Source organism: Hemitrygon akajei, unplaced genomic scaffold (genome assembly GCF_048418815.1).
Source record: "Hemitrygon akajei unplaced genomic scaffold, sHemAka1.3 Scf000120, whole genome shotgun sequence".
Classification (NCBI taxonomy): domain Eukaryota; kingdom Metazoa; phylum Chordata; class Chondrichthyes; order Myliobatiformes; family Dasyatidae; genus Hemitrygon; species Hemitrygon akajei.
This window is the reverse complement of record NW_027332006.1, coordinates 1,017,107-1,030,459: the sequence shown is the minus strand read 5'-3', so window position 1 is coordinate 1,030,459 and position 13,353 is coordinate 1,017,107. Positions and strand designations below refer to the sequence as shown.

General features: G+C 44.4%; 2 protein-coding genes and 1 long non-coding RNA gene across 3 annotated transcripts in view; 1 reads left to right on the top strand and 2 right to left on the bottom strand.

The window, feature by feature from the left end:
• LOC140723590 (uncharacterized) overlaps positions 1-7,345 on the bottom strand; it is a 104,275-nt gene extending 96,930 nt beyond the window's left edge. Inside the window, 1 exon segment of the mRNA XM_073038156.1 lies at positions 5,890-7,345. Coding sequence (XP_072894257.1) covers positions 5,890-7,152 — 1,263 coding nt within the window. The 5' untranslated portion in view covers positions 7,153-7,345.
• Positions 1-13,353, top strand: part of LOC140723596 (uncharacterized) — a 373,128-nt gene that overhangs the window by 31,662 nt on the left and 328,113 nt on the right. The gene's annotated exons all lie outside the window — the stretch shown is intronic.
• Positions 7,465-13,353, bottom strand: part of LOC140723601 (uncharacterized) — a 36,415-nt gene continuing 30,526 nt past the window's right edge. The window contains exon 3 of the long non-coding RNA XR_012097935.1: positions 7,465-7,563. This is a non-coding gene — a long non-coding RNA (uncharacterized lncRNA). The remainder of the gene's footprint in view (positions 7,564-13,353) is intronic.

Sequence of the window (13,353 nt, the reverse complement as noted above, 5' to 3'; positions counted from 1 at the left end):
ACAGCGGCATCATTCTTCCTCCTCCTTCCCACCTGCCCTTCTCCCTGCATGTTTACTGTTCCCGTCAGCAGGGGGCACTGCTTAGGGGTTCCTTCCTCATTATGGGGAGGGGGTTTTTCTGTTTCTTTCGCATCCGGGTACGGAGCCGAAGCCAGCTTCTCACCGTACCCTTCTCTCTCTCTAACAGGCTGTTTCTCCAGCACCTTAGTGTTTTCCTCGTTTGTAATCAATATTCTACCTGTCCTCCTCAGCCTTTCCCCCTCCGTTCTGAAGAGTTTTAGCACTTCCATCTCTCGTTCTCTTTTTTGCCCTCTTTTCTTAGATTTATCTTTTGATTTGTAATTCTTAACTAGTCCCTCCATTTCTTCGCACAAACTTACATCAAATGTTCCTTCTATTGGCCACTTTGTGATCAGGTTTTTGGTTCTTTTTTCCCATTTTTCTAAAGTTTTTGTGATCTCATTTTGAAAAAATGGGAATTTTTTGCTCAGAATCTCTAATGCTGTTCCTTTACCTGTCATGTTGTTCTCTATGTTAATGTATTTCAGAGATTCACAGTTTGTTTACTGGATAATATTATTTACTCTAATTCTATTCTAACACCTCGCCCGAGCAGACCCTTATCTCTTAAGGCGGTAAACACAAGGACTTTCTATTCTAACACCTCGTCCGAGCAGACCCTTATCTCTTAAGGCGGTAACCACGAGGACTTTCTATTCTAACACCTCGCCCGAGCAGACCCTTATCTCTTAAGGCGGTAACCACGAGGACTTTCTATTCTAACACCTCGCCCGAGCAGACCCTTATCTCTTAAGGCGGTAACCACGAGGACTTTCTATTCTAACACCTCGCCCGAGCAGACCCTTATCTCTTAAGGCGGTAACCACGAGGACTTTCTATTCTAACACCTCGCCCGAGCAGACCCTTATCTCTTAAGGCGGTAACCACGAGGACTTTCTATTCTAATACCTCGCCCGAGCAGACCCTTATCTCTTAAGGCGGTAACCACGAGGACTTTCTATTCTAACACCTCGCCCGAGCAGACCCTTATCTCTTAAGGCGGTAAACACGAGGACTTTCTATTCTAACACCTCGCCCGAGCAGACCCTTATCTCTTAAGGCGGTAACCACGAGGACTTTCTATTCTAACACCTCGCCCGAGCAGACCCTTATCTCTTAAGGCGGTAACCACGAGGACTTTCTATTCTAACACCTCGCCCGAGCAGACCCTTATCTCTTAAGGCGGTAACCACGAGGACTTTCTATTCTAACACCTCGCCCGAGCAGACCCTTATCTCTTAAGGCGGTAACCACGAGGACTTTCTATTCTAACACCTCGCCCGAGCAGACCCTTATCTCTTAAGGCGGTAACCACGAGGACTTTCTATTCTAACACCTCGCCCGAGCAGACCCTTATCTCTTAAGGCGGTAACCACGAGGACTTTCTATTAACGTATTAACTTATTTGTACTTACCCTCACTGCAGTGTTCTTGAGCAATCCTCTGAGCCTCCTCCGTTAACCCCCAATTCTGCCAGATTCTTTGGACCGAAGAGACCCTTTGGCAGCGGTTCCACACTTCCGAGACTCCAAGACCTCCTCAAAGCCAACAGAATTCTTAGTCCAAATTGTCGCAAAAAGCGCTTTCCTTTTGTTTGGGTGCACCCTTAATTCTGTTAGCCTTGTGGGGGTCCCTAGAGGACCGGGAAGCGTTCCCAATCTGCCGTTTCCCTTCCGCGGGTCTCTATCCGATCCTGTTCGTGACGCCAATTATGTCGTGGTTTTTCGTGCTTTACAAATGACCAAGAGACGCAGAAGATTCTTCAAGAAGGGTTAAACTTTAATTTGCAAATCAAAGCTGAGACAGTCATTGAGCTAGTCGCTGATTGCCCACCGATTCTCGGACACAGCAGCTTTTATAGCAAATCTCCAGATGCATACTGAACGTATATTATGTCCCTTTTGTTCCTATCAATTGGCTTAATCATGTTTTAATCTACATTTCTTAGCAACCTTTCTTTAACACACCATTGTCATCTTAAGACTGCAGTCTCCTACGAAATTGGGTACATGCATAGCAAATAATAAACTCAGAACTGAGCAATGGTCTAATCTGCATTTCTTTAGCTCTTTAGCTACACCTCTACATTCCTAAGATTTCATTCTACTAAATTGAGTACATGCATGGCAAATAGGAGCAAGCTCAGAACTGACTTCATAGTTTTGGTAAATTTATACTTTTATACTCCAATAATAGCCATCTGTTTTTGTTACTCATTTACCTTTCTATAATCAGTGCAAAATCTAACACTACCATCGGGTTTGGGCACAATAATGCAGGGTGACTCCAATCTCATTTTGAAGGCCTAATAATACCATTCTCCAGCATATACTCAATTCCCTGGTCAGCCAATTTACACTTTTCTACGTTCATGCGATATGGGTGTTGTTTAATCAGTTTGGCTTGACCAATATCTACATCATGTACCGTGACCGTGGTTTGCTTGGGGACATCGGGAAATAAATCTTTAAACTTCAGAATTAATTCCTTCAGCTGTTGTTGTTGCTTTGGCTGCAGATGAGACAACTTGTTAGCAATGTTTTCTGGAACAACCGAGTTCATTAGCCTAATTGGGACCATGTTTGGCTTGTGAAAAGTCTCAGACAAGTCAATTGTTTCATTCTCAGGGTTGCCAGATTCATATGTTTTGACAACACACAGATGGTACCTGCTTGTCAAAAAAGGTTTTATCATATTTATGTGTACCACCTGTGTTAGTTCAAGTCAGTTGGGTGTTTTAATAACATAATTCACATCATTAATTTGGGAGACTATTTCATACGGTCTATTGAATTTCGCCTGAAGTAGATTCGTCAGCATAAGGCAAGCACCTTATCTCACACCTGGTATTTTCTTTCGCGAGCCCTGTTATCAAACCAACACTTCATTTTGTTTTGAGAAATCTTTAAGTTTTTTCTCGCTAGACTACAGGCTAGGTGTAGTTTATTTTTGAACTTCAAAACATAGTCTAACGAGTTAACATGTACATCCCCATCAATCCACCGTTCCTTTTAACAAGGTCAAAGGTCACTCTGCGACCAAATACAAGTTCAAATGGAGTAAAGCCCAGTGATCCTGTACTGACTATCTTTCTGTGGACAAAAGCAAATGTATTCCTTCATCCCAGTCTATTCCATTTTCAACACAATATGTCTTAATCATTGTTTTGAGGGTAGAATGAAATCTTTCTAAAGCCCCTTGTGATTCTGTATGGTACGCAGATGATGCAATTTGTTTTGCTCCCAGTTCAGAAATTACCTGCTGGAATAATCCATATATAAAATTACATCCTTGATCAGACTGGATTTCTTTAGGCAAATCGAATAAAGTGAAAATCTTGGTAAGAGCCTTCGCCACAGTTTTAGCTTTAATATTTCTGAGAGGTATTGCCTCTGGGAATCTGGATGCAGTACACATAATAGTTAGCAGATACTGATGGCCAGCTTTAGACTTTGGCAATGGGCCAACACAATCCACTATAACTTTGGAAAAGGGTTCACCGAATGCAGGTACAGGCCACTGGGGTGAGCTCATTCGGTTTACCCACAACTTGACAAGTGCCTTTTGGAAACTCTTATTCAGGGTAAACATAACTTTATGAGTTAAAGCAAACTGATCTGCTAATCTAGCAGATTCCTGCATAGTGGCAGCATCATTTCCATCTAAATACGTCTTTATGTCATCAGGGACGCACCTTCTGAATTCTTCAATTAAAACCAACTCTTTCAAGCGGTTAAAATCAGCATTTACATGTTCAGATGTGCACCAGTGGTCAAAACACACAAATTTCTCATAAGCAAATTCCGTATGTCTGGTTCACAGATTTCTTCAAATTTCTAAACTTTTGCCTGTCTGCTTCTGGGACCAACTCGTAAGCTTTGAGCACAGCCTGTTTCACTATGTCATAATGTGTGGTGCGTGGCCATGTTGTTAAGGTGTTGAACTAGCGATCTGAATTTCATGAGTTCGAGCCTCAGCCGAGGCAGCGTGTGTGTCCTTGAGCAAAGCACTGAACCACACACTGCTCCTGCACGTTTATAGCCCAGTGACGATGATTGGGGCAGCATAAATAAATAAATAATAAGCTGCTTCAGCAACTGTTAAAGCAGAATAGGCTTGCTAAGCCTCCCTCTTAATTACAGTTTATAAGAGAATTTTCTTTCTGCTTTTCTGCCTCTCCAGCCTGAAACTGCCTCTGCCTTTCCGAAGCCTCCATCTTTAATTTTTCTAACTTGTACTGGAGCTCAAGCTCACTAGGTTTACTTTCAGGAAACACCTCCAACTCCTCCACTTTAAATACACCCTCAGATATATAATGTTCAGCTATTATCCTCTGCATCTGTGCCCTCCTCATTGTCAATTTCACCTTAGCAAGTATTGACGTTTTAGCAATACTCAACAACTCAATCCTTCTGGTGTCCTCTAATGCCTGAGAGGTTCACACTTCCAGATATCTATCAACATCTATTGCTGCTGATTTTCCACACACAAATAAATCAAAAGGGATTTCCCCAATGAAATCGATATTAAATCAATCCTTAAATTTGTTCATATCCCAGAAGCAGGCCCCATTTTGTTACAAACCGTAACGCTTTAGAAACGAACCAGCAGCAACAGACTACTCCCAATGGCCACACATTTTAATTCCACGTCCCATTCCCATTCTGATATGTCTATCCATGGCCTCCTCTACTGTCAAAATTAATCCAAACTCAGGTTGGAGGAACAACACCTTATATACCGGCTGGGTAGCCTCCAACCTGATGGGATGAATATTGACTTCGCTAACTTCCGTTAATGCCCCTCTTCCACTTCTTACCCCATCACTGACATATTTAATTGTTTGCCTGTTTTCCATGTCTCTCTGGTGCTTCCCCCCCCCACCTTTCTTTCTCCCGAGGCCTCCTGTCCAATGATCCTTTCCTATCTCCAGCTCTGTATCACTTTTGCCAATCACATTCCCAGCTCTTAGCTTCATCCCACCCCCTCCGGTCTTCTCCTATTATTTCGCATTTCACCCTCCCCCCACTACTTTCAAATCTCTTAGTATCTTTCCGTTCAGTTAGTCCTGACGAAGGGTCTCAGCCTGAAATGTCGACAGTTCTTCTCCTTATAGATGCTGCCTGGCCTGCTGAGTTTCACCAGCATTTTGTGTGTGTTGTTTGAATTTCCAGCATCTGCAGATTTCCTCGTGAGTGTTATGTGTATAAATATAACTCTCAAACTATTGAGCTCAGGGGTAACAAGGCTTGGAGTCTTGAGATGGTAAAGTATGAAAGTTCAGTTCAACCACAGAATAGGTGATGAGAGAGATATTTGTAATCCAGGGTAAATGTTGAGAGAAGGCAATTATGTCATATTCCACAGGTTCCATGGTGGTAAAATGAGACCAACAGTCGCTGTAGATTTTATCTGTCATCCTTCCAAATCCACATAGTAATTATCACCCGAAGTGACTTGTCATAAGGGGTATCGTCTTCAAATGAATTACCACACCACAGCCAGGCAAGGGTTGACACATGTGGTCTCCGCAGGATACCCCAAATCAGATCCACTCCTATGGATCAAATGAGGTGACAACCACACATTCGATGTACGGTGAATCGATAATTAGCCCACCCTTGTGGGCAAAGGAAAGTTCCAAACAGTGACCCTTGGCCACTAGTTCCCCGGTTTCGATTCTTCCATTTTTCCTCCTTCGTCTCCGTCTGACTCTGAGTCTGTGGATTTGCCTTCTTAATCTCTCTCTCTTAAAATGACAGTCTACAGCAAACAAAACCTAGGGATTCATAACAATGGCCACTCCCCATTGTGAGCTGACAGGTGTGCCAGTAGGTGGGATGACTGAGTGAATCCTTTCCCACATTCTCAGCAGGTGAACGGCTTCTCCCCAGTGTGAACTCGCTGATGTTTCTGTAGGTGGGATGACTGAGTGAATCCCTTCCCACATTCTGAGCAGGTGAATGGCCTCTCCCCAGTGTGAACTCGCTGGTGTCTCTGTTGGTTAGCTAACCGAGTGAATCCCTTCCCACAGACTGAGCAGGTGAACGGCTTCTCCCCAGTGTGAACTCGCTGATGTACCAGTAGGGTAGATGACTGAGTGAATCCCTTCCCACAGACTGAGCAGGTGAATGGCCTCTCCTCAGTGTGAACTCGCTGATGACTCTGTAGCTTAGCTAACTCAGTGAATCCCTTCCCACAGACTGAGCAGGTGAACGGCTTCTCCCCAGTGTGAACTCGCTGATGTACCAGTAGGGTAGATGACTGAGTGAATCCCTTCCCACAGACTGAGCAGGTGAATGGCCTCTCCCCAGTGTGAACTCGCTGATGACTCTGTAGCTTAGCTAACTCAGTGAATCCCTTCCCACAGACTGAGCAGTTGAACGGCCTCTCCCCAGTGTGAACTCGCTGGTGACTCTGTAGGTGGGATGACTGAGTGAATCCCTTCCCACAGACTGAGCAGGTGAACGGCCTCTCCCCAGTGTGAACTCGCTGATGACTCTGTTGGTTAGCTAACCGAGTGAATCCCTTCCCACAGACTGAGCAGGTGAACGGCTTCTCCCCAGTGTGACCTTGCTGGTGATTCCGTAGGGTGGATATATGAGTGAAGCTCTTCCCACAGACTGAGCAGATGAATGGCTTCTCCCCAGTGTGAACTCGCTGGTGATTCCGTAGGGTGGATAAATGAGTGAAGCTCTTCCCACAGACTGAGCAGGTGAATGGCCTCTCCCCAGTGTGAACTCGCAGGTGATTCTGTAGGTGGGGTATGTGAGTGAATCCCTTCCCACAGACTGGGCAGGTGAACGGCTTCTCCCCAGTGTGAACTCGCTGGTGACTCTGTAAATGAGATGACCGAGTGAATCCCTTCCCACATTCTGAGCAGGTGAATGGCCTCTCCCCAGTGTGAACTCGGTGATGACTCCGTAAACCGGATGACCAAGTGAATCTCTTCCCACATTCTGAGCAGGTGAACGGCTTCTCCCCAGTGTGAACTTGCTGGTGTCTCTGTTGGTGAGCTAACTGAGTGAATCCTTTCCCACATTCTGAGCAGGTGAACGGTTTCTCCCCAGTGTGAACTTGCTGGTGAGTCATTAGGTCAGATGACAGAGTGAATCCTTTCCCAGAAATTCAGCAGATGACCAGCCTCTGCCCGGTGTGGTGTGAACTAATTGGTGTGTCAACAGGTGGGATGACCAACTGAACCCCTTCTCACACACAGAACAGGTGAATGGCCTTGCCCAGTGTGAACTTGCTGACGTACCTTCAATTGTGATAATCGAGAGAATCCATTCCCACTGTCTGAGCAGGTGAAAGGCCTTTCTCCTGTGTAAATTACAGGTGTGCCAGTTGGTCAAATGACCAAGTGAATCCCTCCCCACAGTCTGAGCAGGAAGGGTGGTCAATTGGCTCCCTTGCTCCACTTCTTAAATATCTAGACAGAGACAACAAAACTGCTGTGCCATGTTTGAGCTTCCTGGAGATGAATTCCTTCTCATTTTTAACCTGTAAAAAGATTTACAAAATCCATCAATGGGTGTAGGACAACATTTCAGATGAGATTACTTGAGTTACCAAGGTTTGATCTGGTATCACACTGTTACAGTGAGGTTCAACGGAAGTTGGACAGAGAAATCATCTCCTGACTGGGCAGAGTGCTGGTATCTGGAATGACCATCAATTCCCTGATGCTCTTCCTGTCTCTATAAGAATGGGGCATTTCTGCCGTCTCCAATCAGTGCCTTGGCTCAGTTTGACTCTCTCCATTGGTATTATTCCTTGTTCCCACTGAGCTGCATGGGTTCCTCGCCCCACAGTAACTGAAACACTCTCACACAAATAGTTTTTCTAGACGTGCAGCTGGGATCTTCTTTTATGTATTATTAACTTAAAGTGCCACAGTTTTAACGCCATATAAAAAATTCTGAAATGACTGGTTGGTTCGCACAGCTGTCAAAAGGGGTTAGAGTGAATTTTTGTATTATTTCAGGTTCTTGTCACAATCATAGAACATTTCAACACAGAAACAGGCCCTTTGGGCCATCTAGTTTGTGCTGAACTATTTAAACAGCCCACTCCCACACCTCCAGGTACCAACACAAACCTCTTAAATGTTGAAATCGAGCACGCATGCACCACTTGTGCTGGCTGCTCATTCCACAGCCGGATAACCGTCTGAGTGAAGAAGTGTCCCCTCATGTTCCCCTTAACATTTCACCTTTCACCCTTAACCCATGGCCTCTGGTTGTCGTCCCCCCCCCCCCAATCTTCATGGAAAAAGCCAGCTTGCATTAACACTATCTGTGCTTCTCTATCACAATCAAATCTCCACTCAATCTTCTGCATTCCAAGGAATAAAGTTCTGATTTGTTGAATCTTTCCTTATAACCCAAGTCCTCCAGACATGGCAACATCCTTGTGAATTTTCTCTGAAATCTCTGAACTTCTTTTACATCTTTCCTGTAGGTAGGTGACCAAAACTGCACACAATACTCCAAATTAGGCCTCACCAATGTCTTCTAGGAGTCAACATAACATCCATCTATTGTTATCAGTACTTTGGTTCATGAAGGGCAATGGGCTGAAATCATTCTTCCCATCCCTATCTACCTGTGATACCACTTTCAGTGAATTAAGGACTTGTATTCCCAGGTCCCTTTCTTCTACAACACTCCTCCATGCCCGACCAGTCACTGTGAAAGACCTCCCTTGGTAGGTCATACCAAAGTGCAACAACTCACATTGGTCTGCATTAAATTCCATTTTCCATTTCTAAAACCATTTTCCCACCTGGTCCAGATCACACTGCAAGCCATGATAGTCCTCTTGCAGTCCGCTAAACCTCCAGTCTTGTTTTCATCCACAAATTTGCTGATACAGTTAACTACACTATCATCCAGATTACTGATATAGATGACAAACAACAACAGATCCAGCACTGATCCCTGTGGCAACCACTAGTCACAGGTTTCCAGTCAGAGAGGCAACCATCTGCTACCACACTCTGGCTTCTCCCAAAGACAGTGTCTCATCCGATTTACTGTCTCATCTTGAATGCTGAGTGACTGAACCTTCTTGACCAAGCTCCCATATGAGACTTTGTCAAATGCCTTGCTAAAGTCCATGTAGACAACATCCACTGCCTTGCCTTCATCCACTTTCCTGATAACTTCCTCGAGAGACTCTATAAGATTGGCGAGAGCCATGCTGTCTATCCTTTATCAGTCCACACCTATCCAAATACTTACAGTATATACTTGGTTCCTGCACACACAGTCCAATAACTTTCCCAGTTCTGATGTCAAGCTCACCAACATATAATTTCCTAGTTTATTTTTACAGCCTTTCTAGAACAGCAGAATAATCTGTCCTCCAATCCTCCAGTACCTCACCTGTCACTAAGGATGATTTAAATATCTGTGCTTAGGCCCCAATAATTTCTGCACTTGTCTTCCGCAGGGTCCTAGTGAACAACTTGTCAGGCCCTGGGGATTGATCCACACTAATTTGCCTCAAGACAGCAAACCCCTCCACCTCTGTAATCTGTACAGGGTCCATGAAGTTGATGTGGCTTTGCCTCACTTCTATAGACTCTGTGTTCATCTCTTGAGTAAATACGGATGCAAAAAAAATCTCCCTAAGTCTATGTTATCCCTTCATATGGATTACCATTCTGATCTTCCAGAGAATTATTTTTTTTCCCTTGCAATCTTTTTGCTCTTAACAAGTCTGCAGAATCCCTGAGGATTCTCCATCACCTTGTATGCTGGGGCAACCTCATGCCTTTATTTCTTTCATAAGTGTTCACTTGAATTTCCTGTATTTCATAAGTACCCCATTTGTTCCTATCTGCCTGTACCTGGTATGCACCTCCTTTTTATTGATCTGGGAGAGGAAAGCCAAAGGGGTGATAGATCTGCATGGTGGGAGGTGGGGGTAAAGAGGGTTAAACTAAAGTTGCAGGGGGAATGGGAGCCTGAATGGTAGTGGAGAGGTTGTGGAGACAGATGTTGTTCAGGCCTCAGACAAAGTCAGGAATGAAAAAGTTGAGCATGGTGCAGTGAATATGCTGAGCCCTGTATATTTCAATACAAGGAGCAGCGTTGGAAAGGTGGATGTGTTCAGGGCATGGATCAACACCTGGAATTAAGATACTAGGATCTGGCAACTGTGGATTGGGACAGGCTGCTTTATGTCAAAGGTGTGCTTGGTAAATGGGAGGCCTTCAAAGCGAAATTTTGAAAGTAGTAAGCGGGTATGTCAGAATAAAAGGTAAAGATAGAAACTGTAGGGAAACTTGGATTGCAAGAGATATTGAGACCCTGGTAAAGCACAAAATGGAATTGCATAACAGGGATAGGCAGTCAGTTTCTTATGGAGTATAAGAAATGCAAGAGAACACATAAGAAATAAATCAGGATGGCTAAAAGAAGGCATGAGGTCGCTGTCACAGAAAAGGTGAAGGATAATCCTCAGGGATTCTAGTGATAGATTAAGAGCAAAAGGATTGCAAGGCACAAAGTTGGTCCTCTGGAAGACCGGAATGGCAATCCACGTGTGGAAACAAAGCAGATGGGGGAGATCTTAAATATTTTTCCATCTCTATTTACTCAGGAGATGGACAAAGGGTCTATGGGAGTGTGGAAAAGCGGCATTAACCATTTCAACCCTGGGGGAAAAAACACTCCTCTGGCCACTCACACGCTCAATACCCCTCATCATTTTATACACCAAAAAATGTCTCTAAATATAAACAAGGAAATTATACATTGCACAGTCTACTTTCCACGATTCAGTACATTTACATGGACAGGTGTGTAAAAAGGGCCCAAAGAATATCAGGGACAAACAGGCCCAATTCACCACAACCACAAACTGTTCCTGCTGCTACCATCCAGGAAACGGTACCACAGCAAAAGGACCAAAAGGCTCCAGGACATCATCTTCCACCAGGTCATCAGACTGATTAATTCATGCTGATATAATTGCATTTCGATGTTATATTGACTGTCCTATGTGCAAACTATCTATTATAAGTTACTATAAATTACACATTGCACATTTAGATGATGTAAGGTGAATATTTCTACTCCTCATGTTTATGAAGTATGTATCTAATAAAGTCAATTCAATTCACCATCTCCACTATCTGTTCTGGCATTCTGGCTCCCATTCCCCCTACAACTTATTTTAACCACATCACACCCTCCCCTGCTCACTACCACTATCAAGCCTTACCACTAGGATATTCCTCCCCTCTTGTTCTGTTCCTTTAACTAATGAATCTGACTTTCCTCTGCCAGGTAACACCCCCCAACAGCTTCTAAAGTGGTCCACCTGTTGTTGTGGGGGATGGCCACTAGAGTACTCTGCGATGGATATTTAACCTCATTCCCCTTCCTGACTCTCACCCAGTTTCCTGTGTCCGGCACCTTGGGTGTAACTCACCTCTCTTCATGTTATATCTATCACCCCCTCCAACTGCTGGATGATCTGGAATTCACCCATTTCAAGTTGCAGCTCATTGAAGTGCAGGGTTACAAGCTGCACATCTTGTAGGTGAGGGCATCAGGGACACTGGAGGTCTCCCCTCCTTCCCTCCAATACCCCTCTAATTTGTAATAATCTCCCCTCTAATTTGTAATAACCAGTGTGCAGATAAATCTTGTACTGTGCATTTTTTACCCAGTGACAATATGTGCACAGTGACACACTAGCAAATCACGTTCTGATCTCCTCTGGGTTCGATCCAGTTTATCTGCACTCTCACACAACCTACGTAGCAGGCCTGTAATGGGTAATGAAGGATTTTCTCCAAAACTTTTGCACGTTGTCCACAGGTGGTTTCATTGCTAAATTACGCTTTAAAAAGTCAGATTTCCAAATATCACTCCACTTCTTCCCACTTGCAAACTCTCCAGCAACTTTTGCATCACCACAATGCACGCAGGCATCACCAGTTTCTGTATTCTACATAAATATTCCCCCTGAACCCTCCCCCAATGACTGACGGTGGTGAACTCATTGAATGAAATCCCAATGAGTATGAAGGGAAGGGCAGTTCTCTGTCTCACTGGAGTCTGGCACATTTGTGATGTGAAAGCTACTTGTTTCCCAGGGCAAAGGTGTTTGATATCATTATATACCCAGAGAGAATGGGACAAAACATGTTCTCACCGGTAGAAAAGTCCAGAGCAAGAGGAGGTAGAGGAAGCAACACACACAAAATACTGGAGGAGCTCAGCAGGCCAGGCAGCATCTACGGAAAAGAGTACTAATGCCAATTTTCTCAACTGCTGATGTAAAAGATTTTGTTCCCTTTCTCCGAGTTCCTAATCCTTGCATTTAGATAGCTGGAGCTCAGCTCTGTCTGAGAGATCCATCGGTTCCCATTCCCTCATCAACCGGAAGCTCCCCGGGTCCTGAATACGGATCGTGGGGCTGAGAGAGAGGGAAGAGGGCAGGACTGTCCTGGGTTTGCTGGTCACGGTGACCGGATTTCACAGGAATTATCCCGAAGTCGGTGTTTAAGATAAAAACACGGAGAAACGCTCTTACCTGCAACCGACATTTTCAAGGCCTTCTGTGTACTGCGCGCATGCGTGAAACTCAGGGACGTCCTCAGTCTGACGCCTGCGCATTTCATCGGCACTTCAGCACCGGCGAGATTCTTAACGCATGGCCTTATGGGTAATCACGGTGCCATTAAACATTTCTGCAAGCACCGGTTCAATGTCCATACCTCATTTTTTTTATCTTTTGGGTATAGAAAAAATCTGCAGCTGTTTTAACGCAGAAAGCGGCTCCCATAAGCAATATACTCAATATCAACGTGTATCCAATGCCAAAGTAAAATGCAGATATAAAACACAGGAGATTCTGCAGTTGCTGGAAATACAGAGACGCACACACACAAAACGCTGGAGGAACTCTGCAATTCAGAGAGCAACTAAGCAGCGGAGTACACAGTCTAGGCATGTGGAAGGGGCTCTGCCTAAACGTTTTCTATTTATTCCTCTCCAAAATTTCTGCCTGATCTGTTGATTTCCACCTGTGTTTTGCAGAAATTAACCACCTTTTTTTTCGATCAACCAGTTTCCAAATGCTTCTAATCTTTCACTTTTAACCACATCGTGCTGGTCTTATTCGTCCTCCTCCTCTAGACCCCATCTCTCTCTGGAGCCCCTGACTCAGGCTGGCAACACTTCGGTTTTTGACTCTGCACCATCGAAGATTCACTCGCTAGTCTGCTGTCAGACTTTAGAGGTGCATTGTGTTGCGAGACCGCAGGTTCGT